Genomic DNA, 23,143 nt, shown 5'->3' on the forward strand with positions numbered 1-23,143 from the left:
TTCACCACACTCTTTCCCTTTTAGCTTCTCCTCAGGAAGCAGCACACATTTTGCTATGTGAAGTGTCTTTGCCCATCCCAGGAGCAGTATTCTTCCCCTCTTCTCTACCACAATCAGTGCTATTTCAAATGAGGGCACTGGAATTACACCAGTTCAAGAGCTCAATGTAAAATTCCACTCAAGTGCATTGAAAGAGACATCTCTACCACATTCTAATATTGTTCTTTAACAGGTGCTGAAAATTATTACATCTAATGATTTATTAGTGACCGAAACCAGCCAATTAGACAGACAAGGACTGATTTTCAAAGGGGTTGCACAGAACAATTTAATCTAATGCAGGATAATAAACACGTCCGGAGCTGAATCACCGACTGATGTCGCTAACGGCCTGTCAGAGATACCAAATATTTACAGCAGAATAAGGCACCACATCAGATACAGTAAAACACATCCTCTCAAGGCTATAGAGACATGGAAAGGAATCTCTCCAGCTGTTTCAGGTCTGAGTGATTTCCATCATGCCGGAGAACACTCCTGGTGTGGTGTTGGACCTCTGCTCAGAAGTCACCCATCCGTGTTGCTGCATGCGCGAGGCCCTCAAACCAAGCACGGTGCAGCTGCTGCTCAGTTTAAGAAAGCCACCAGCACCAAACACAGTGGAATTGGAATTGTGCTGCGTGTGACACGGAGACAAACCTCTATCAGCGTGAGAAGTTCCACAAAGAGCAGGCAAAATGTGGATTTCAAGGTTTCACCCAAAACCCGCACAACAATAATCCGTTGCTAATATGTCAAGAAGGACAAAAATAGCATGGACCTCACAGGCTGGATCATGTTTTAGAGATAAAAACATGTAGAGATATGTAGTAAATTGAGCAACCCGAACCAAAGGTACCTTTAAAATCAGTTTGTCTACATGTTGCCATTAAATACGTCAGACCCAAGCAAGCGTTTGTGCTGCCCTAGAAGTGATGGCTTCATATTGCAGGCTTGTTCAAGCAGCTTATTGAAAGACACATTTTTATAAGATGCTGAAAAGCAGGAAAACAACCCTACAACTCAATTCATGCCCATCACTGTGAAATCACTTTCAAGTCATGTAACTGTACGCAGCCCATGATCTATCTGGTTTAATCCAGAATTACAACCTCCTTATACTCCCAAACCCTTCAAGTGTTTCAGTATGAATATGAACTCTGCACTTGGGCATGCGGTTCACCTTTTGTTTGCTTTGACACCAGTTTGCCCATAGCGTTTAACACAGCTGATGATCCTGTTGGCTATGAGCAAGGCTGCAACCTGCACCTCCAGCAACCTCTGCAGATCCAGTTTTAAGACAAGAGCCCAGCAGCAGGTATCCACAAGTGACCTTAATGTTTTTCCAAGCATCTACAATAGTCTGCATGTTCAGTGCCTGTATCACTCCATAGGTATGTGCCATATCGCTCATGAATGCAGAAACCAAGAAAGGTGTCAGAAGATACCTGTTATCACTTTACCTTTACGAAATAGGTCAGTTTAAGCAACTGGTGCTTATGAGACCAACCAAGTTTTGGATGAGGAGACCCTGCTGGTGGTGACTTCTGGTACATTTTGGAACTGGAATGATGCTTCAGAGTACTAACACTGTGACAGGATTTCGGAGAGGAACTGAATCCAAGACTGAGGCAACGCAGAGAATTCAGCCTGGTGATACTACTGGTAAGAGGCTCAATTCTTCAGTGCCAGCCTGTGGGAGAAGACCCAAACAAGCCTGGGTTCAGTTTTTGAGGCTAAAAGGTTGGATGACAAAGGGAACTGCTACGGAGTAATGGCATCTACATGCTTTTGGTTTACTATCATCTAAATCTGTTAATGTTAGAGCTACATAAACCCAAGTTTTACACAAAAAGCTGCCTCCCTGGCTGACTGTCCTGGCTAATCAGCATTCCTGTTTCTCATGGATGCAGTGCCCAAACTGGCAGTTTGCATCTGCCACGTCCCAGCAGATGGGGACAAGGAGCTGCTGCTACGCAAAGGACAGAGCTGGGCTCCCCCTCCATGTCCTCCGTGCCCCATTTGCCATGGACGTGCACAGGTCTCCTTACGAAGGGATGGCACCATTCCCCCCCCCCGCCTGTATCCCCATCCCTGCCTGTAACTGAAAGCGCCGTTTCCCCTTGTACCACTCTTCCCGGAGGTGAGGCTGCCGTTCCCGCACCCCGTACCCCTCTCCCCGTCCCCACCTGGGGCCAGGCACCATTTGTCCCCCCCCGCCCAAGCTCTACACCACGGGGAAGGAAGGCTCCATCCTCCCATCCGCAGGCACCGCCGCGGCCCCAGCAGCCTGAACGCGGCGCAGAGCTCGCCGGGGCGGAGCGGAGCGGAGCGGGGCGGAGCAGAGCGGGGCCCGCGGCGATGCGGAAGGGGCGACACCGGCGGGCGGGAGCTGCCGCGGTACCGGAGCGGCCGCGGCTCCGCAGCCCCGCCGGGCATGGAAGCAGCCGGGCCCGGCCCCGGCCCCGCAGAGGCGGCCTCCCGCGTTAGGGAAGCGGCGGGCAGGGACCCGCTGTCCGCAGACCTGCGCTGCAGCCTCTTCACCGCCGCGCTGCAGAGCTACAAGCGCGACTCGGCGCTCAGGCCCTTCCCGGGTCGCTACGCGGATGGCGAGGACAAGGACTTCGAGGCGCTGGTGAGTGCCGGTGGCCGCGGGCGGGCTGCGCGTCCGAGCCGGGAGCGCGGTGGTGCCGCACCGCTGGAGCGAGCAAACCGCGTTGGGAAGCGGCTGCATGGAGCGGGGAGCGCAGGCCGGGCGTGCCCGGGCTGTTCTGCGGGGGGGGGGGAAGCAGGCGAGGCTGCCCGCAGGTGAGCATCAGGAGTACACGGAAAGCGGGACGAGTTCTTCATCCGGCAAGGAGCACAGGGCTTGAAGCGTACGTGGGATTCCAGGCAATAAACCCAACACTGGGAAAGTTCCAGCCCTATGCCGGGGGTATGAAGTGTTAGAAGAGCTTCCCTACGTGGAGTCAACACTGACTTCGCAAGGGTTTGTATTTTACACGGCCTGAGCGCTCCCTCCATCTATCCCGCTGCAGGTACTGCACTGTGACAGCTTGTTTCCTTCAGGAGTTTGATTATCCTTGGATGCACCTTACATACATTGTTTGTAAATACAAATATTTAATGACGTTTAGAACAAGTGACAAACTTTCCCACAAAGCAGGATACAAATGTTTGTATCTAAGAAGAGACTGGGGTTCAGTTTCCAGCCTAGTAGGGTGAAATATTGTTTTGTTTTCACTAGAGGTCTCTGTTTAATCATAATGAAAAGGAGCTTGTGCTAAATGCCTGTCTTCTTAGCTTGCAGATACCAAGGCTCTTCCGAGCCTGAAAGAGCTTCTGGAGTCTGTGCCAAACACAGAGAAAAGGACCTGGGATTTGTTCAGTTGGATTTTATCATCTAAGGTCTTCATGATACAAAGTACTAAGAAACAGGAGGTAAGTTCTGCACTCTGAGAGTCTTGGTGAGAGTTTGTCTTTTAAGGCAAGCGTGCACATCAGAGAGTATTTGCTCCTGCCTGAAGTCAGTGCTTAGTTCCTGTGAGAGCTTCAACATGAGTGCAGCTTTGTTCTGCATATAGAGAGGGCTCTTTGGTTTGGGGTTTAAATGAAGTCTTCAGGAACACTGGTTGGAAGAAGCACTTATCACTGTCCGTAGTTGATGATGGCCAGCAACTGTAGTCGGTTACTCCCATTAACATAGCATGTACATGCGTGTTCTAGACCAAGATACTTCAACTTGGGTGTCACAGAGCTAGGTCCTGCCTCTCAGTAAGAAAGACAACTCTGTACTTCTGCTTCCTGCCCCAGAAATGAGAGCCACTGAGGTACTTCTATAACAGGGATCAACATAGTTGTAGAGATTAGTAGCAAGATGAAGACAACTTCTGTTTTCACTTCTTTCCCCTCTTCCAAGATCAGCTCATGAATATATCATCTTAGTAGCCAAAGTAGAATTGTGATACTGTATGGAAAGAATTAGGATTTAGCTTTGATAGCAAGAAACTGTCAGAATTTTTACTGTCTGCTTACTCCTCAGTTGTGGCAGTGTTGAACTCTAACACAGCATAATCAAAATACATAAAGCCATAGGAAAGAGTAAGGGACAGTAAGCAGAATGCCCAGGGAGTAATCTAACCCCATAAACCAACACTTGTACTCCTTCCTCTTTTGAAGTACGAGAAGATCCAAGAACTCACAGGGATGTCTGGGGCTGCGGTTCCTGCTCCCGACTACCTCTTTGAGATCGTGTATTGTGATCAAACCAATACCAAGTTTACTGAGACCAAGGGAGAGCGGGACCTCATCTACGCCTTCCATGGGAGCCGCCTGGAGAACTTCCATTCCATCCTGCACAACGGCCTGCACTGCCACTTGAACAGGGTGAGGCTCCTCGTGCTGGCACCATCTGCTCTTGGTCACTTGCTGCTATTGACACTTAAAAATCGGCCCAGATTCCTTTTGGGGTATGAAATGTGCTGATGAAAGACTGGAAGTGGCACAAAACCGTTTTCTCCACAGCTGTCCTTTGGTTCTGTGGAAGGAACTGTAGTGCCAGTGAGATACTGGCCTATGTGACTGCCTGCAGCTGGAAGGTGCCTGTGCACAGAGAGGAGGGTGGTGGCCCAGGCAACATAAAGATTCTCTCTTTCTGCCTGGCTTCAAGTTTAAATCAACCAAGTTTTAGGTGCTGCTTGCGAGTGGAACCTTCTTTAAATGGCTTGGTTAGGGGAGACACCCCATAGGATTTGCACCTCTTCTGGTTTCAGTGGGAAGGTGGTTGGGACTCCTGGCTTTGTGTGTCATCTGTAAAGCAGCTTTGACACAGCAGCTGCTTAACCTTCCAGTCAACCTGGGCTATGCTTTTCTCCCATGTTCTTTATGAGTAATGGTTTATCAGGTACAGTGGACTTACTGGACTAATAGTTTTAGCTAGTGTGGCAAATCCTCTGATTCGCAGTTATTAAAACAGTTCTATTTGAAAGGAATTCACAATTGAAAAGTACTTCCCTCTTTCCTAGTAACGCATGGATTGAAATGCAAGTAAAGCCTTGCCTTGTTTGTGGGGCTGGATTATCTGAGTGATGGCAGTCTCAATAAATCAATGCAATGCCTCTAACGGCGGTGCAGTCATGTTGATATAAAACACTTAGCTTGGCAAACTAAATCCGAATCCGGGAAAGCATGAATCCGTCCACACCAAGGGCTGTGCCAAGCAGCTAGGTTGAGGGATGGGAGAGGGCAGCTGCCCCACCCCAGGGAAACTGTGCCAGGACAACAGCAGTGCATGGACCAGGCCCAGCACAGGGCAGAAAAGCCTTTCTCAAATACCTTCAGAAACAGACCTGCCAGTCTGAAAGCCAAGAACACTCCTATGTTGCTCTGCAGGGTTTTATGATGCTGTTTCTGCTCCATTTCAGACATCCCTGTTCGGTGAAGGCACCTATCTCACCAGTGACCTGAGCCTGGCTCTGCTTTATAGCCCTCATGGCCTTGGTTGGCAGCGAAGTGCACTGGGCTCTGTCCTTAGCTGTGTGGCTGTTTGCGAGATCATTGACCACCCAGATGTAAAGTGTCAGGTGAAGAAGAAAGGTGAGTCTATTGCAGAAATAACCGGGTGTAGTTCATCTCATACTGGGCCCATCTATTTCAGCTTTGCCCATACAGGCTGCTGTATAAACTGTGCAGTATACGGAGCATGGACACCCTTCAGCAGCATCACAGAATGGTTTGGGTTGGAAGGGACTTTGAAGATCGTTTGGATCCAACCTTGCTGCCACGGGCAGGGACACCTTTCACTAGACCAGATTGCTCCAAGCCCCATCCAACCTGGCCTGTCCAATCTTCCAACGGACCCCTCAACAAACATGCAACAGGCTCGGTACCTGTGGAGCTTCTCTTAAAATAGTGTATTTAAAGGGTAGGAAGTATTTTGGTGGCATCATTTGTTTTTCCTAGTTTCAGTAGAATGGCACTATAATGGTCCATAATGCCTAACTGCTGGTGGAACAGAAGCATCACAAATGTATCAGTAACGAGCTTTATTTGATATCTAGGAAGCCTCTGCTCAGATTGTCCTTCTTTGACCATTTTCTGCTTGCAGGGCTCAATCACTCCTTCCATGTTGTTTTTCTTCCCCTGTTAATATTAGCAGCTCCTCAAGCACCCTGTGGGTGGGAGTCCTGCCCCCTCACCACCCTGGTCTGCCCGTAATGCCATCCATACCAAGGATGACAAGGAGTGGTATAGCCTCAAACAAACTTCTCAGTCTATTCTTGGATGCTGAGGGATTCAGGGGAATTCCAAGAGTGGGTCTTTGGTTATCTCATTCCCATTCTTGGGGGGGTGAGGGGGAGTTGGTTGTGTATCTGTTTTTGCTTTTCTGTTTCCCCCAAAGACCTCTTCTTTTCCCTTTCAGATTCAGAAGAAATAGACAGAAAAAGAGCAAGAGTGAGAAACAGCGAAGGGGGTGATGTACCACAGAAGTACTTCGTTGTCACAAACAATGAGCTTTTACGAGTTAAATACTTGCTGGTCTATTCGCAGAAGCAGCACAGGAGGTAAGTGTTCGGCTGGCTGGAGCGATGAGCATGCTCTAACAGCCAGATAAACACATCTCAGTTTTGAAACACAACAGGAAACAAGCGAGGAAGATACACTGCACTGCCAGGATTTGTTTACAGCCTGTTCCCTGTGGAAATAGAGCTTACAGCATCACATTGCCTCTGTCTCACTCTTTGATGCTCTCAGGCTCAGTTAAATGTGCTTTTTCACCAGTGCTGTAAGCACTTGGTGTTTGTGAGAGCTCTGATACTGCTTGTGGCAGGATACCAAGAGTGAAACCCCGATGAGTGCAGCTCAGACGAGGGCAGATTTAACTCTGCCCTTATCTATGCTCAGTGGCAGCATTCACCCAGCTAATCAACACGTGTGCACAGGCCAGGCAGTGACAGCTCCAAACCACAGAGAAGGGTGTCAACATGAGGAGAAAGACCAGGATTATGCATGGAGACATGGGGAAAAGGGATGAGCAATCAGGCTTTGTCAGTTCCAGGGGCTGTGGAACAGCTTTCTGGTTTTATTGCACTAGCATCACCGTTTAAAATAGCAGAAGACCCTCTTTGCCAGGGTATTTGTGCATCTGTGACAGGATTCATACCCTTTTCCCTTTCCAGGCCTTCTAGTCAATCTTCCTGGTTTCACACCCACCGTTTTGCCGTAATGATGCTGCTGTACCTGCTGCTGCTCATAGTGATAGGGGCCAGCAACTCGCCAACCTTCGTCTACTACTGGCACAGAATGTTTCACTCGGAGAGATGAATTGCCCGGGGTGATAAACTGTTCTTTTCCCCATGTGCCTTAATAATAGCCAGTCTGCAATGCACTGCCTCTGTTCCAGAGCTCTGGAAATACAGGTGCCTGGAGCTTCCCAGTTCTGCAACCAGTATATTCTCCTCATGGCACCTATCCGCTTACTACTGTGTTCCTGTGATTCATGAGGATGCCCAGGCTGGCTGAAAAGGATCACAGTGGTGCAGCTTAGCATGAACCAGTTATGAAGGGTCCATGGAAAGAAAGTGATTTAAAACTAATGAAAGCTAAGCATGGAAACACTCAGGTGGAACTGGTTTCTGTCAAACTGAGGGGTGTTTGCACATGTGTGGAAGGAGGATTTTCCTGTGTCAGGCAAAGCAACCTGTAGGGTCTGACCAGCTTGTTTTCAGAAGCTGCATGTAGTGATGTTTAGAGTGTATCAGTGCAGATGGAATCACTGTTAAACTTAACTAAACTCTGCCTTTGGCCAGGGTTTTTTATATCAGAGCAAAAGTGATTGTAACAAAGCAGAAGAAATAAAACAACCACCAAAGTGGAAGAAGTGCAGTGGTTTCTAGTGTGGCTTTTCCCTCCTCCCCGTAAAACATTGTTGTGGTTTAACACCAGCCAGCAGCTAAGCACGATCCAAAACTTAGCCCCATACAAGCTACTGTGAAGAAAATAAACTCTATCCCAGCCAAAACCAGCACAAGCCTTTGTGCTCTCTGCCATAATACATTGTGCTTGGTTACTGTGCAGATAAGACAAACTCGGGCTCTACCGCATCAGTACTGAATGAGGATTATTCCCATCAAACTGCCTTCCACTTGTGTTTTCTGCCCCAGGAAGAGGGAGGGTGAAGAGTTCCACTTATGCTGCCACCTGAGAAGCTTCTTGGGCTTGGGGCTGCCTGGGTTTTGGGATCTGGTTCAACATTTTTGCCTGTATTGAATCATTTTCAGTCTCCCCATATGAACAAAAGGACAGTAACGTGCCAACTACTTCCCAAAACACTTGTCAGAAACGGGGTACAATGGCAGCAGAACCGGTAGGATTGTATTTATGCCTGGGAACATTTGTAGCACAGTTAGCTTCATGCAGAAAAGCAGCCTACAACTACCTGAAACTGAAAAAGGAGCAAGGGAGTGTGCTCCATTAGGGACTGGGCATGGGATAAAACTGATGAAGGAACTAAAGATTCCAGGTAAAGAAAAACTAGATGTGTGCCACAGCCCAAGCTAATGGTCCTGCTTTTAGTAGCGGACTTGATATCACAGGATTTCATTGCCCAGTGAATCTCATCACATATTTGCAGCACATGAGTCCATGATTACCATCTCACCCATTAAATACTGCAAAGAAAATCTTTCTCTGATCTTCTGGTACCCAACTGCCAGAAATAATGACCTGGAAATCAGGCTTTCTAACTCAAGTTCATCTGCAGCAACCCCTCTTCTAGGGGTGGATGTAGCTGGAAGCATTCATTCCAGTTCATTTTGCTGCCAGAACAAGGTATTTAGTCACCATACAGCTTGCAAAACAAGAACATTATAATCCCATTGCCTTTTAGAGTCGGTTAGTATTGCTCACTGTTAAAGCACATCCCACTGCCACAGCTCAAGAAGTGTACATGCTAATTATAGTGCTGATTTGCAATTAAAATCATATACATAAACTATTGCACAACAGATTCAACTGCTTTGCCCCTTGATATTTGAATGCAGGAGCTTGAGACATGCATGGGGTTATTGGGAATATTTGCCCATTTTTGGTCCACCTCAGCATGTTATATATAATTTATGCTATATATGTCTCATTTAGGGTAGGTAATGTGCTAGCTAGAAAACCTGGATGCTATCTAAAGGGTATTGTGTTGTTAAAAGCTTCGTATGTCTGCAAAGAAACATCTTTTGGAACAGATGGGCTATTGGGGGCTGTTTGGAAAGGGAGGATGTGATGCAGCAGTTGTGGGACGGCTGTTTGCACTGCAGGGAAAGGCACAGACCTGGGAATCTGTGAGTCAAGCAAAAGGAACAGATGGGGAGGAAGGCAGCCGGGTTTGGAGGCTCTTTTCCTTGGGTTTCTTTGCATAGGAAAGTTTCTCAAGAGTAAGCAAGAGGAATGAATGCATGGCAGCCCTTCAGCACTATCTCCTAATGTCTGCCTGGCTTTAAGCCATTGCACTGAGCCTTCTTCCCAAGTGGAGGCAGCTAATTCCCAGGCTGATCTTCTGCACCCGCTGCTCCAGGCTATATCCCCAGGAGAGAAAGGTATTGCCGGGGCTCTCCTGGCAGGCACACGAAGTGAAGCACTGCAATTAAATCAGCAGGTATCAAAGGGAAAAAGCAGCTTTTTCCTGCTTGGAGCAGTTTGAATAGACCCAGAAGAAAGAGATGGCTGCAGGTAGGGGCTGAGTCCTGATGGACGTGTCTCGAGTGCCTCTCAGAGGGCTCGGAGCCCCATCCCTTACACTCCCAGGCCTGCAGGGATGCTGGGCACAGCCTCTCCCATCCTTCACCTCTGTGTCTGCGGAGCTGGGTAGCGCTGTCCTCAAAGGCAATGGGAAAACGAATACGTTTGGGGTGCTCAGATTCTACCATAGCAGGCTGGCAAAAGACCTAATACCCTGCTCCCAGGCTTGTTTTCTGTGCTCCCTGCTGGTTCCAGCATGTGCTTCCCAACGTGGCGAGACGCAGTGAGCCGAACTAATGCGAGCATTGTGCTGAGTAACCAACAACATTATGAATTAACCCAAGGCTCCCGTTAACCTTTTAAGCCACTTGTGTGGCTCTCTGAGCACGCACAGCGCTATCAAAATGCTAATGGGGAATTAATCAGATCTTCCTCCCAAACAAAGGACCGCTGTGGCTGAAGTGGGCAGCCCAGGGTGAGGTCGAGAAGTTGTAAACTATAGAGCTACCTGTGCTTATTAATATGTTCATGATGGTACTGCGGTGAGCGTTCAGGAACTGTTACCAAGTCAGACAAACGTGGTCCTGCTGGAACTGCAGGAAGTGTGATGACGGGTGTTTCCTGGGGAGGAATGGGCAGAATTGGGGTAAGTGAAAGAATTTTCCTCCCAGAAGGGGAAATAGATAATATATATAAAAATATAAGTAATTGTGTGTGTATATCTATATATGCATGTGTGTACATATATATATGGAGAGATCATAGAATGGTTTGGGTTGAAGGGACCTTAAAGCTCATCCAGCTCCAACCCCTGCCATGGGCAGGGACCCCTTCCACTAGAGCAGCTTGCTCCAAGCCCCTGTGTCCAACCTGGCCTTGAACACTGCCAGGGATGGGGCAGCCACAGCTTCTCTGGGCACCCTGTGCCAGCGCCTCAGCACCCTCACAGGGAAGAGCTTCTGCCTAAGAGCTCATCTCAGTCTCCCCTCCTAGGAGGCAGCTGAGGAGGGGAGGTGCTGTTGGAGACCAAGGGCTTGAGGCAGAGATGGATGCACTGCAGAATCAGGACCAGCCCCAGGGCAGGGGGGAGCGAGGCTCCAGGTTTCACTCTCCTCAAGTGATGCAAAAACCTTTTCCTCTCTTCAGTACGAGCAGATTTAAGAGATGCACAATCAGAAACACAGGGACATTCAAGCCAGGCCTGGGCTTTGGACCAGTGCTGACAGGACCGAGACCCAGGTCAGACCCCAGTGACCCGGGAAACATCAGCCCTGGCTTCCCTGGGGAGATGCTGCTCCCCTTTTATTGCAAATACCGAGCTCCTGTCTTGGCAGCGCTCTCTTCTGGTGGCATTTGCCTTCTCACCTGAAGGCTGTCACTGTGGGCACCCTGCCCACACCCTGGGCTTCCCAGAATGTCAGCCTTGAGCACCAGCAATGGGAGGGAAGGTATCGAGAGGTGGGCAGAAGGAGCAGCACTGAAGTGCCTGCAAGCATCCCAAGGGATGCGCTGTGCTTCCCCAAGGACCGAGGGGTGTATCCTTGCCAGCACCCTGATTTTCCTGCTCTTCATCCTAAAGCCAAACCTGCTTCTGCCCTCTCACTGTACCCATGGGGTGTAAAGCTTTCCCACAAGGAAAAAGAATGCTTCTTGCTCCTCAGAAAAGGTCTCTGAGCAATCCTGCATCTGGGCAAGAGGGGACAAGCGGCCTCAAGTGTGTGAGCAATGCTGGAGCTGTTCCCTCCCACTCAACACAAAGCAGATGAAGAATGTTTTCAGGAGATTAAAGACGCTTTCGTGCTTATTCGAGGCTTGCCAGAAAACAAACACACCTTCAAGGCCTGCCTCCCATTAGCAACCACCACTAATACAAACAGAGAGACCAAGTGAGTGTCTGATGGATAGATTAGCTTCCCCTACCACAGGCCATTCCCATCACCTTACAGGAAACTCCTTCTTGCACCGGTCGAGCCAAGCTGGCATCAAGAGCCCCGTTGGTGTTGAGTAATTAACCTTGAGTGGAACGAGCCCAGGAAAGCCAAACGGCGATGACACATCTCCTCGGAGCTTGGATGCTTCCTAAAGGGCTCACACTGATCCCCACCAGCCAGCCTTGGCTCCTGCCGCCCTAACTGAGTTTTGCTCTCAATTTGGGCAGCATGTTTAGCATAAATCATGGTTTGCATGGGGAAAACCGAGTGCTTGACACCAGTGTAGAGCTCAGCATCACCCTGAGCGCTGTGGCTTTCCATATCCTCCTTGCCTCAGCCAACCTGCAGGGACTGCTTGCCACCCCTCCAATTGCAATCGGCTGGGGCACTGGGAGAGCAGTGCGGACCCTTTCTGACCGATGGGGATCCATCCCCTCTGGGAGGCAGGGTTGAGAAAGCCCCCCTGGGTGTCCAAAGGGGATTTGCTTCCTTGGGGAGACATCTCCCAGCCTCCCCACGTGTGCAACCCCAGAGAGTCAAGACTTGTTATTCTAAACCAAAGCTCTTTCATCCTGATAAAGTCCAGATGCTCATTCATAGCTGCATTAGTCACAAAGACACCCAGAAATCCATCTCCTATAAGTGCCGGGCTCCTGAGCTGCCCAAAGCTTTCACAAACCCAAAGAAAATCAACAATCCCACGTGTCTCAAAAGTAAATTACTCTTCAAAACCACCCCCCCCCATTTAATAACAACCAGCTGAGAGTGAACAAAGAAATAATCCATTATCCCTAATTGTATGGAAGGCAGCAACACAGCTGAACAAACCCATCTCTTCAACCCACACCCAGAGAAGAGGCCCCAACCTTCACAAGCAACTTCTGGCACAGGAATGAGAAACAAAAAGTCCATTTACTCACCACAGCCCCGCTGATCCCTGCAGCAACCTCCCTTGACCTCGTGGTGCAGGCAAAGACCATCAGCACCCACCATGGGTAGGGTGGTCCTTCCATGCCATCACCTGCCTCGTTCACACATCCCAGGCATCACCTGCAGGGGCTGGAGCTGGGAGAAGCTCTTAGGGCACAGCAAGAATGGGGACAGCACACACATGGTGGATGAGCTGCCATCTCATGCCCTGGGCAGTGTTGAGTCTGGTTCTTGCTCTCTGGTTACCCCATATCATCTGCTCAACCCTGTGTCCCAGAGAGCTGCTGTGTAAGGATGTGTTTGCACAACCCCCTGCATGCCAGAGCAAGGCAGTAGGGGCTGTTTTCCCCTCTGGCTGCCTCCAAAAGGGAGAAGAAACTCCATCCCATCCCATCTGATCCCACCATGGTTCTTCATACCCCTCTCACTCGAGTCCCTCCATCCCCACAGCACCTCCTCCCTTCCCACCATGTCCGGGAGGACCAATGCTCGGCACTAATCACTTCCCAAAGACTTAGATCCTTCCCAGGGCTTGGCACACAGCCACGGGAGAGCCAGGCAGGCTCTGAGCCAGGAGATCCGAGCTTTCCAGAGGGCTTTCCCTAGGGGTGGAGAAAATGGAGTAAAAGCCTGAGATTGCACCTCTGCAGCCCCTCAGGGTGACCCCTCTTAGTGCTGTGCTCCTCCCAGGGGTTGATGCTTGAAGTGCAGCAGATGCTTGATCCCAGAATCAGGGCCAGAGCATGCATAGGGTGCAAAAAGAAGATGGTTTCCTGGTTGGCACAGGGCTGCCAGAATATGGAAGGATGTCCATAAATACCCCCAAATATTTGTCACCCTTAGTACAGGTAGGAGGCACATTCCCAGCTTCTGGCCACAGGCCCTCACCCACCAAACCTGGGTGGCAAATTGCCATATGAGTCTTCAGAATGATCCTATGGGACAAAGTAGCCCCCAGAGCTGTGCATCCCATCTCCTTGTGGGTATGTCTCTTCAGCAGGCCGTGTTGACAGTTGTCCCGTTGGAGCATCCTGATGCCACCCCACCGTTTACTGCACCATCCTTGGTGTTCTTCTCTGAGACTGAGACAGGTTTGTGTCTCTCTTGCCTGGTAATGGCTGTTTCAATGCCCCTGAGACACATCTGCACATCCTCCCGAAAGGACGGGGTGTACAGCCCATAGATGACAGGGTCGGTGCAGGTGTGCAGCAAGCCAAAGAGGAAGAAGCTGTGGTTGACGTACTCCGGCATCTTCTGGATCATGGCTGGCTGGAACCAGTACCACAAGCCCAGGAGGTAATATGGGGTCCAGCAGATGATGAAGGTGGCAACAATCACTATGGTCATCTTGAGAGTCTTCATGCGTGCCTTGGAGATGTGGTCACTTTGATGTCTTATCAAACCTGCCGGGGAGAGCCAAAAGGATAGCGGGAGATGGGAGAAAACCAGGAGAACATAGCCATCCATGGCTGTGCTTCTGCCAGAGAGGGGACATTGGCTCCTGCTCTGGTCTGTGGCCCACAGGAGGCAGAAGACAGCAAGGAGAGGGGGTCAAGAAGTTCATGTAAAACCCTTTAGTTGGGGTTCAAAGGGTGGTGGGACAGACCCCACAACGCTCCAGGCTTGGGGTCATGGTGGACACTAAGGGGCTGAGACCTGCTTACCTTTATTGACCTTTAGCTGCTTGCTGACCTCCCAAATGATCCGGGTGTAGCAAACGATCATGACGCTCAGGGGGGTGATGTAGAGCGTGGTGAAGGTGAACATGTTGTACACGGTTTCCTCCCAGTGCGTTCGGAAGCTCCCGTGCGTGACACACTGGGTGAAGTTCCCTCCCGGGGCCGTCTGCAGGTGGAAGAGGAAAAGCTGAAATGGAGAAACAAATATTAACTCAGAGAGCCTTTGGAGCAGGGCACCACATCCTGCAGGTGCTCCTGGATGTGCATGGACAGCACCTCCCTGCTGCTGTTGGGCTGGGAAGGGTGCTCGGGGCACCTAACTCATGGCTATGGCCAGGATGGGTGGGATCTGGTGGCTCTGAAACCCCATTTTCTGGCCATAGCAAACGTTATTTAGGTGAGGATCTGCTCAGGTTTGTCTTGGTTTGCTCCGACATGCAATACCCTGATTTGCAATGGGTGCTCTAAGGAACCCAACGCAGTAAATTCACTCCAGAAAGCCAGTCTGGTGGTGGTGGAACCAATGGATTGGAGCAGACTTGCTGGGGCGGTCAGGGTGGGGAAGCCCTCCTCCAAACCCACCCAGCTTGGGCAAACCACATGGGGAGAGGACGGAGCCCTACCTGGGGTGAAGCCAGGAGCACGCTGCCAGCCCAGGCAGCGCGGAGCAGCAGCCCATTGCGGCGGCGGGCGCGGGAGAAGGGATGGAGGACGGCCGCGTGCCGGTCCAGGCTGATGACCACCAGCACCAGCGCGGCCGCGTACATGGCAAAGAGCTTGAGGAAGTTGAGGAGCTTGCAGGAGAGGTCCCCTCCGTACCACTGCACCGTCACGTTCCACACCGCGTCCAGGGGCATCACCGTCACCGTCACCAGCAGGTCGGCCAGCGCCAGGCTGAGGAGCAGCGGCCGCACGTGGGATTTCCTCCTCTTCCTCAGCAGGCTGCCCAGCACCGCCGCGTTGCTGCCCGCCGCCAGCAGGAAGAAGATGACCGTGATGATCACCCGCACCCTCGCCGCTTGCGTGAACCGGGGCTCGACCCAGCGCTCGGGGCAGATGGAGGATGAGGCGTTGGCATCCTCCTCTGTGATGGGGACACGGGGAGATGTGGGAAGCCGCTCGTCACTCATCCCCTGCCGGAACACAAGCAGCAACGTGATCCCCCTCTTAGGGGCTGCAGCTTCAATATAAGGGGAGATGGTGGGATCGGCACTGGAGGCACCAGCAGTGATGCCCCAGTCCTGGTCCATTCCCTCTGTGTTGCCTGTTTTGCCAAGCCACCACATCTCCCAGTCGTGGTGACACTGCCTGGCTGCCCTCCTTGGCTAACCCCTGCCGTAGCTATAGAGATTGCTCACACAGAAGTGTATTTTTAGCTCTTTGCGAGGCGGGTGAGCAGCTGGGAAGCAGGACCGGTGGCCAGAACTAAGGGATGAGCTGCTGCCCACCAGCACCCAGCCAGGAATGGGTCACACTAGAGCTGGCTGAGCCTGTGCTGGAGCAGCTGGTTCGAGGACTTGCTCTTCCAAAGGGGCTTTGCAAACAGGGATCAACTTTTTAGAGGCCCCACGACACTTTCCATTAGTACGTTAAACCTGAATGGTCCACCTCTATCTCCAGCATCGCAGCAGGGGCCATGGGTGGGAGCAACTGGGGGTGGTCAGGAGGTGAGAAGGTCCCCACACTGTCTGGGGACTGACTGCCTCTCAGGAAAGGATTATGGTGGCATTTAAAAGCCTGGACCTTACCACAGCCCGAGCATCACCAGCTCAACGCCTCTTGAGGTCCCTTTGCCTTCGGGAAGTGAAGCAGAAAGGGGAGGTGAAGGTAAAAAAGCATCCACATGGGGGGTGTCTGGGGGTGACGAGCAGTGTGGTGGTCCCCCATGGCTTGATTTTGGTGCCCTTTTTGCCCAAGCACAACAACAGCGTGAAGACAACTTATGTTTCAAGGGCAAATACTTCCAGCTCTCAGGGACACGAGCTGTTAACAGTCCCAGCCGCAGGCAAGGTATGGCTCTTACGGTTTTAAGCACTTCCTGCATTCCCTACCTTTGAGCAAATAACAAGAGCAGCAGAGATCAGATCTGTCTCCCCACCTCCGCAGGATGGAGATGCCAATACTTTGCAGCAAGCTGCCCTCCTCCAGCCCCACAACCAGCACCCCAAGCCCCTTTGTTGCCCTCACCCCCCTCCCTCCCCACACACCGACCCAACAAGCAAGCAGCAAAAAGAAGCAGTTTAAAAGTGCCAAGCTGCTTGCAGGCTCTGTGCAAGAAACAAGGGGAAACCCGTGTCCAGGTCTGCATTAGTCCCAGCTGATGGGAACGTACCTGGCATACACATGCCCCGACGCTGAGAGAAGATGCTCCTTGTCCTTCCCCACGGGTCTCCCTCCACTGCGGTGCCGAGTCAGGATGCTCCAGCGCGTCTTTGCATCACAGCCCTGCAACAAACCCCTTAAAGCAGCAAAATCTCCCCTTGCGAGCCAGGAGCAACGCTGATTTTAGCACAGGCGAACGCAGGCATCTGGAGATGGCAACGCCGATGCAAACATCCCCTGGGCTGGCAAACCAGGAGGTGGGCACCCATGGGCAGCCCGGGGCAGGCAGATGGTGGTGTTTCACCCCTGCCCTTGCAGGCTTAAGGAGCTGCTTGGTTGCAGGCTTAATGAGCAGGCAGCAGTGTGATGACAAAGCTGCTGTATCGCAAGGAATGGCCAGAACTCAAAGATGCATTGGCCAAACGTGGCCCCGTGAGGGATGAGTGCCAACACTCCCTGCATCAGTTTTCTATAAATACAGGGAAATGAGTTAATTATCCCTGGAGTTAGTGATGAATACCCCGTTGCTCAGACAACCAGGAGACTCATAGCACACACAGGCACACACGTGGCACAGAGATGCTCCCGGACCACACAGATCCATAGGAGCATCACTGGTGAACACAGGAATGTGCTTGAACTGGAAACGCTGTAAGGAGGGAATTAATAAGAAGCAGCTTGGGTCATTTTTCCATTTTAATGAATATACATCTCTTTTCTGTGCTCTTTCTGATCCCACCTTGTTCTTTCTTTATTTCTTTCAGCATAATGCAGTGAGAGCTCAATGTGAAACCCCAGGAGGGACAAATCGCTCCCAGGAGCTAAATAAATATGATGTGCAATGCAAGGGCAGAGAGGGAAATTGAGGACATCCTGCTCCTCTGGCCAGCAAGAGTGAATGAGCTATGGGGATGACAGAGGACCAGCCCCAAGCCCTGCCGAGGCCAGCACCAGCGAACACTCTCCCATGAGCAGCACAGGGACTTTAATTACACGCAAATAGACCTTCACATCTCCTGGTCTATTACATTAAGAAGTACACAGTGTGCATGGGGACTGCAGGTCTCAGGCCGGAGGTGGTGGCTCTATGCTGTTCACTGAAAAGAGGAGGTTCCCTTTCTGGGCTAGGTTTTCCATTATTAAATCTATTCCCATTTATCCCTGGGAGGAGATGCCTGAGGTCTCACTGGGGTTGCACCATCTCTGCGGCTGCTCTGCTAGCGGGAGTGCTGCTGGACACAAGCAGAAAGGAGAACTTTCCCCCTTTGTGGGTTTAAGAGTCAAATTGTATGGCAGAGAGACCAGCTCTTGAGACCCAGGAGGGGCACCACCATCCATCAGAGTCCCCTGACCCCCCCATCACTTCCACACTGAACCAAAAGGGATCAAGCTGGAAACTCAGAGGGCAATCCATGTATTCAATGTGCAGGACCCAGTGAGCACCAGCCACCCCTGCCATGTGCAAGGGGACCGTCCCCATCACCTCCTTACCTGGTAGGGGCATCACCCCCCAGCACCGCAGGAAAGTCTGGTCCCTGGAGGGGAGAAAAGGCACAAAACCCATAAAGAAGCTGCATGGAAGCCTGTTTGTTCCAGCAGCCACCTCCTCCTGGCGTCAGGCCCCTGCTTAAAGATGAGATTAAATCGGCCCCACATGCTCATCCTTCTTTTCCCTTTCATTTAGCTCTTTGCACCTGCACGAAGGCAATTGAATAGTGAGTCAGGAATGTATTCCCTGTTTGTCCTCCTTCCTGGCTGGCTGCCTTTTTGTCTAGAAATGTCCTCTCCATCCCTGACTGTATGATGTAAGAGAGGGACAGGATTTTTCTGGGGGCCTGTAAGCCTCGCTCATGCCACAACAAAGCCTTTGGTCCCTCTTCAGAGAGGATGTTTTTAACATGCCATCACGCAGAAATGTCCTGGGCATGCGTTAGCAATAAGTCTTACTGGAGGGTGGGGTTCCTCATGAAAATGACTCTTTTCCTCCGGTGTTTGCACAGTAACCCCCTTGTGTTTTCCCTTGTTTCTTTTTTCCCCTCCTCTCCTCAAAGGTCAGCTTGAATGCTGTCTGCTCAGCAGCCTTCAGCTGAAGCTCTGAACACTGGTTTAATAATCAGAGGCTTTTGGTCCCTGGGATGAGGAAACAGCACTGGCAGGCAGGGCTTGTTTCCATACACCCCAGCTTGGCTCTTCCCAAAATCCCCTCCTTTTGGGATGCTGCCCCAGTACATCCCTGGAGCTGCAGCCCAGTGCTGGGTCACAGGGAGCCAGAGCATCTCCCGGCATCCCCAACTAGGATTTTTCTCCCCAAATCCGTATGGATCATCCCGGGATGCTGGAGAAATCAGAAACTAGGAAGCCTCAACAGGTACTACAGCCCCTGTAGCAATTCTTGCATGAGCAGACCATAAAGAGAAAGGCAAGTGCTGTGTTTTCCCATCGGATATCCTGTAGAAACTGGGATCTCATGCAGGGAAAGTGGCACGGGATGTAATTTCCATTAGCCGAGTGCAAACACGTGGCAGGGAACCTGCTGCTGTTTGTGCTCCTAAATCACCACCAGGGTCTTGGCTTCACAAAAGAGAGAACAACTTGTATTTCACTTCTGAGAGGAACTCCTGCTGCTGAGTGTTATGGGGGGGGGGAAATGACTGCTCTTGTTCCAGCAGAACCATCCTATAGCAGCACCCATCACCTGCACCCTCACCCCCGGCACCCTCGGGTGTTTGTGCTGGGCTGGCTGCCCAGCAGTTCCCCTTTGCTCAGAAAAACCTCATGATTTCAGGGCTTTTAATGCCAATTTTTATTCTCTTATTCCCCCTCCAATTCTTCTCCTCTTCCAAACCTTGAATTGTCCCAGGAGCAGCTCGTCCAAGGAAATTCTTGTCTCATACTGGACCCGAAACAGAAAGTCTAGTCAGGGACATCTGACATGCGATGTTTTTGTGAGTAAATACCAGCGTCCATGAAGTCATTTCCCGGGGTTAGAAATGAGCTCACCTCTGGAACGGCTTCTCTCCTTACCCAAAGTTCACAAGTCAAGCGGTTGGGAAGCTCCCAGTATTCATCCTCCTCTCGAGAAAACAGCATCGGGGCTGCGTGCGGCGCGATGCTGCCTCCGGTTGTGCGCTCTGCACAGGTCCGTGGTGCGCCAACAGCCTCCATTCCCTGAAATCCTTCAGCCAAAGGCAGAGGAGCACAGCGCAGCGGTCACTGGGGATAAACCAGTGTCTCATTCTGCCTGCTCACCCAGCCCTGGCCGCTCTGCCGAGCCTGCCAAGAGGGACAATAATTGCTGTGCCTCATGGGAATAATGTGGGTCATCCTGTCCACCTCCTAAAAGCCCTTGTTTGAAGCAGAGGGAGGGATCTCTCCTGCCCACCGGGTTCTGTATCTTGGTAAACTGTGTCTGTGGAGCGTTTCTGGGTGAAATAACACACTCTTTCTGCTTCAGCTTCACATATGAAAGCCTTGCTGGAGACCTCGCTGGTAAGAGCTGTTTCTCCAGGGGTACCATGCCATTGGATGGTGGTGCTGGGAAAAACGTGCTCTCAATCCTCAAATCCACTGCAATTCCCATCTTTTTATATCCTGGCTGGTGCTCCTGGTTTTGCTGGACATCCAGGTCACACACCCAGCCAGGACGGTGCAAAGGACAAGGACCCCTGTGGCAGGGGAGCCCAGAGCATCATTCCCAGAGGTTCCCCAGATTTACCCCTTCCCAGGTGGAGCCGCAGCTCTCAGGATCTTTCCTCCATCTCTCACCAGGACATCTCGACCAGAGCAAACTTTCCCCATCTCTAAACTAGACAAGAGAGAAGAGTGAATCCATCACCCTAGACCAATCCCGGAGGTCAAGCTCCAGAAAACCTGGTGGGCTTTGGTGCTGAGCCCCATTCGATGATCACCAAGCGATAAACCCAGACACAAGTGTGCATCACCATTCAACTCACTGTTCACCTTTCCCACAGCAGCTTTTCCTTGCCCAGGCTGGAAGCCTCAGCTGGGGGGAATCAGTTTGGGAAATCTCATCCAGCACCTTGGTCCTGTGATGCTCCAGACCCCAGTAAACCAGGAAAATCACCCATAGGGCTGATGGAGGGGCCATGGGTCCCCTTTGGCTCCAGCACACTGACCCAGCCAGGGCTTTCACTGCCCTAACTGGGTATTTATCTTGAGCTGGAAGAAGTTATGAAATCCCGATGTTTTCACTGTGACTAACCCACGGAAGCGAACAATTTTGTCCTTATTTTTGGATGGGTTTTAGTTGCTCTCCTTGTCTTTGCCTTCCGTGCCCTCTTTTATCCTTCACTTCTTTCTACTCCCTTTGGGACCATGGCGATTCTCCAAACATCAAATAGCCTCCTCTCGCCATGTTCCCAGATTGGACTGTGTGTCCCAAAGGCCATATTTCAGGGCTCCCTTTGGATGGCCCTTCCCAAACACAGGCCAGATTCAAGGGCTGTTTTCCTCCATTTCACTGGGAGAGAGGTGAGACGTGGGGAAAGCTGAAAGCCCCATGGGACCTTTGAGGCATTACCCAGGAGTGAGAAGCAGGGAAAACCTCCCTGGCACCTCTTTCCCCTGTGTCTCATATCTCCAAGCAGTTTTCAAGGCTTAAACCCACCCTTTATGCAGGGACATCACTGATTTCAGGAGGGATCAGTGGCTCAGTGGGGAGAGAAGCCATTAATGCTGGGTTAAGCAAGCCAGAGGAGCATAGCTTCTGCTCCACCACCCTGTTCCTACCCTCCTGCAAGAAACCTGCTCCGAGCCAGGCTCTGGGACTGCCCGACCCTGGTGTTCCTTGGGATGAACATCAGTGCTGACATCTCCCCGTGGCCAGATTTGGCCTGGTTTTGGGAAGCAAAGCTCAAGCCAATGCCGGGAGCATTGCACTGAGTTTTTCTTGGGAAGGTCTTATCTCCCACGCTGCCTTTCCAGCCTGCTCCCGGCCGTTTCCATCTACCCCATTCCGAGGTGCTCACACCGGGATGCTGCCAGCCTTTCCCTTTGCAATGCTTGCCCCTCACCAACACCACTGCCCGCTGCTGGCAAACTCACATTTACCCTCTGGGAAAGCTGATATGGCCACAACCGCTCCAAGGGGAATCCCGGCAATGCTGGAATTAGCTCGGCACAGGCTGGCTCTTCCGAGCATGTCCTCATGAGCTCATGAGCTAATTTACAGCTCCGGTCGCCCCCATGACCACAGGCATTCCGGGAAGGGGAGGCGCTTCCATGCCCTCTTTTGCCAGCATGGATGCTGACGAACTCCTTAGGAGCCAAAACTTGGATGGGGATCGGCCCCGATTGCCTCAGTGCAATAATTAACCTGAAATTAATTCATGTATGGTTCACATATGGTGCCCACCACCCACCCTGCTCCATCCCGGCTCTATCCCTGCTCCATCCCTCACATGCTTTCTGCCCATCCCAAGTAAAGGTCCATCCTCACATTCAAAAGCACCTTTGAACATGATGCTCCCTCTGCTTTCATTGCCATCACCATCGCCTCTGGTCCAGCTTACACAGCCTACACCTCTTCCATGTGCTGCAGTCCTTACAGAGTAGGACAGAGACAAATCATGGAGTGCTGGAAGATCCAAGTGCTCCCCTGCACGTCCATGGTTCAGGCAGGATTTTGCTGGTTTTTAGGGAAAACTGGCTGGTGCTTTGCTGGTGCAAGTCAGTGCAAATCTGCTTGCTTTGACCTGGTTTATAGCAAGAAAATCAAGGTGGAAAAGGCACAGATGAGCCCAGGGGCTGCCATCCCATGGGTAGGAGGCTGCTCTCTCTGCCAAGCATGGGTGCACAGGCTGGAGCGCCTCCAAACCCAAAGCTAATTCCCGTAAACCAGAGTAATAAATTAAGGATTTCTTCAGGAGCAATTAATTGCCCAAAGCAACATGTGCTTTGACACAGGATGGTCTTTGTCCACCAAACCGTGTCAAGAGCTAAAGCAAACAGCCAGTGGGCTGTGGGCTGGAGCTCTGTTCCTGCTCTTCCTCCATGGTTTAAATGTCCCCATTGAGGCACAGCCCTGCCTCGGACATGGCTACATTCCAATTGTGCCCATTCCCATCCTGCAACTGCATTTCCATCCCTGATTCAAGGTTGTGCAATAACCCAGACCCTGCTGCTAGCCCACATCTGCCGGTAGGATGTACCCAGCCAATATTAGTGTTGTACCAGCACGAGGCACCATGATGCTGCCCTCTGAGTATCCCTAAGGAGATAATGCTCCAGGCACCATGCAGGGAGAGGCTGGGATGCGCATTAGTCATAGAGAGCTTGAAAATAGCAGCCTTTCCCCTCTCACAGAGTTTCTAAATGAGCCAGAATACTTATCTCAATGTCCTCAGCAATGTAATTTAAAAGGGATTTGCTGTTGAGACACTTGTGGTGCTCTCATAACATCTCCCATCTCTTCCAAGCTGCGATGGGGAAGGAGACATGTCAGAAACAGACACAGCATCCAGGAGGGCAACCGCAGCAGGACCCTTCAGTGGT

At 51.2% G+C, this 23,143-nt stretch overlaps 2 protein-coding genes across 4 annotated transcripts in view; one reads left to right on the plus strand and one right to left on the minus strand.

Annotated features, from left to right (window-relative positions):
• LOC133265798 (gonadotropin-releasing hormone II receptor-like) overlaps positions 1-18,024 on the minus strand; it is a 38,241-nt gene extending 20,217 nt beyond the window's left edge. The window contains exons 1-4 of one of the 3 annotated variants that reach the window (XR_009742115.1): positions 16,641-18,024; positions 14,932-15,441; positions 14,294-14,495; positions 12,620-14,032 (exon numbers count right to left, since the gene is read on the minus strand). Coding sequence is in view for 2 of the 3 variants with exons in the window: in XM_061446620.1 (XP_061302604.1) it covers positions 13,623-14,032; positions 14,294-14,495; positions 14,932-15,438 (1,119 nt within the window). In the remaining variant the exon portion in view is untranslated. Of the gene's footprint in view, positions 1-10,577; positions 14,033-14,293; positions 14,496-14,931; positions 15,442-16,640 lie in introns of those variants that run through there. The other 2 variants (XM_061446621.1, XM_061446620.1) reach the window with 2 other exon arrangements.
• On the plus strand, positions 2,401-7,920 carry PARP16 (poly(ADP-ribose) polymerase family member 16). Its single transcript, XM_061446616.1, has 6 exons — positions 2,401-2,674; positions 3,343-3,480; positions 4,219-4,425; positions 5,463-5,634; positions 6,461-6,602; positions 7,218-7,920. The coding sequence occupies exons 1-6, from the start codon at positions 2,477-2,479 to the stop codon at positions 7,360-7,362; spliced, it is 1,002 nt and encodes a 333-aa protein (XP_061302600.1). The 5' UTR covers positions 2,401-2,476; the 3' UTR covers positions 7,363-7,920.
• Positions 18,025-23,143: the final 5,119 nt, after the last annotated feature.

Source organism: Pezoporus flaviventris, unplaced genomic scaffold (assembly GCF_033815535.1).
Source record: "Pezoporus flaviventris isolate CSIRO_AGI_PZ_B2104156 unplaced genomic scaffold, CSIRO_AGI_Pfla_v1 ptg000006l, whole genome shotgun sequence".
NCBI lineage: Eukaryota > Metazoa > Chordata > Aves > Psittaciformes > Psittacidae > Pezoporus > Pezoporus flaviventris.

Bases quoted from the DNA above. Each gene is read 5' to 3' on its own strand.
- PARP16 (XM_061446616.1), top strand. From the start codon at position 2,477: ATGGAAGCAGCCGGGCCCGGCCCCGGCCCCGCAGAGGCGGCCTCCCGC. The intron at 2,675-3,342 runs GTGAGTGCCGGT...CTGTCTTCTTAG, and splicing joins ACAAGGACTTCGAGGCGCTG to CTTGCAGATACCAAGGCTCT. The intron at 5,635-6,460 runs GTGAGTCTATTG...TTTCCCTTTCAG, and splicing joins GTGTCAGGTGAAGAAGAAAG to ATTCAGAAGAAATAGACAGA.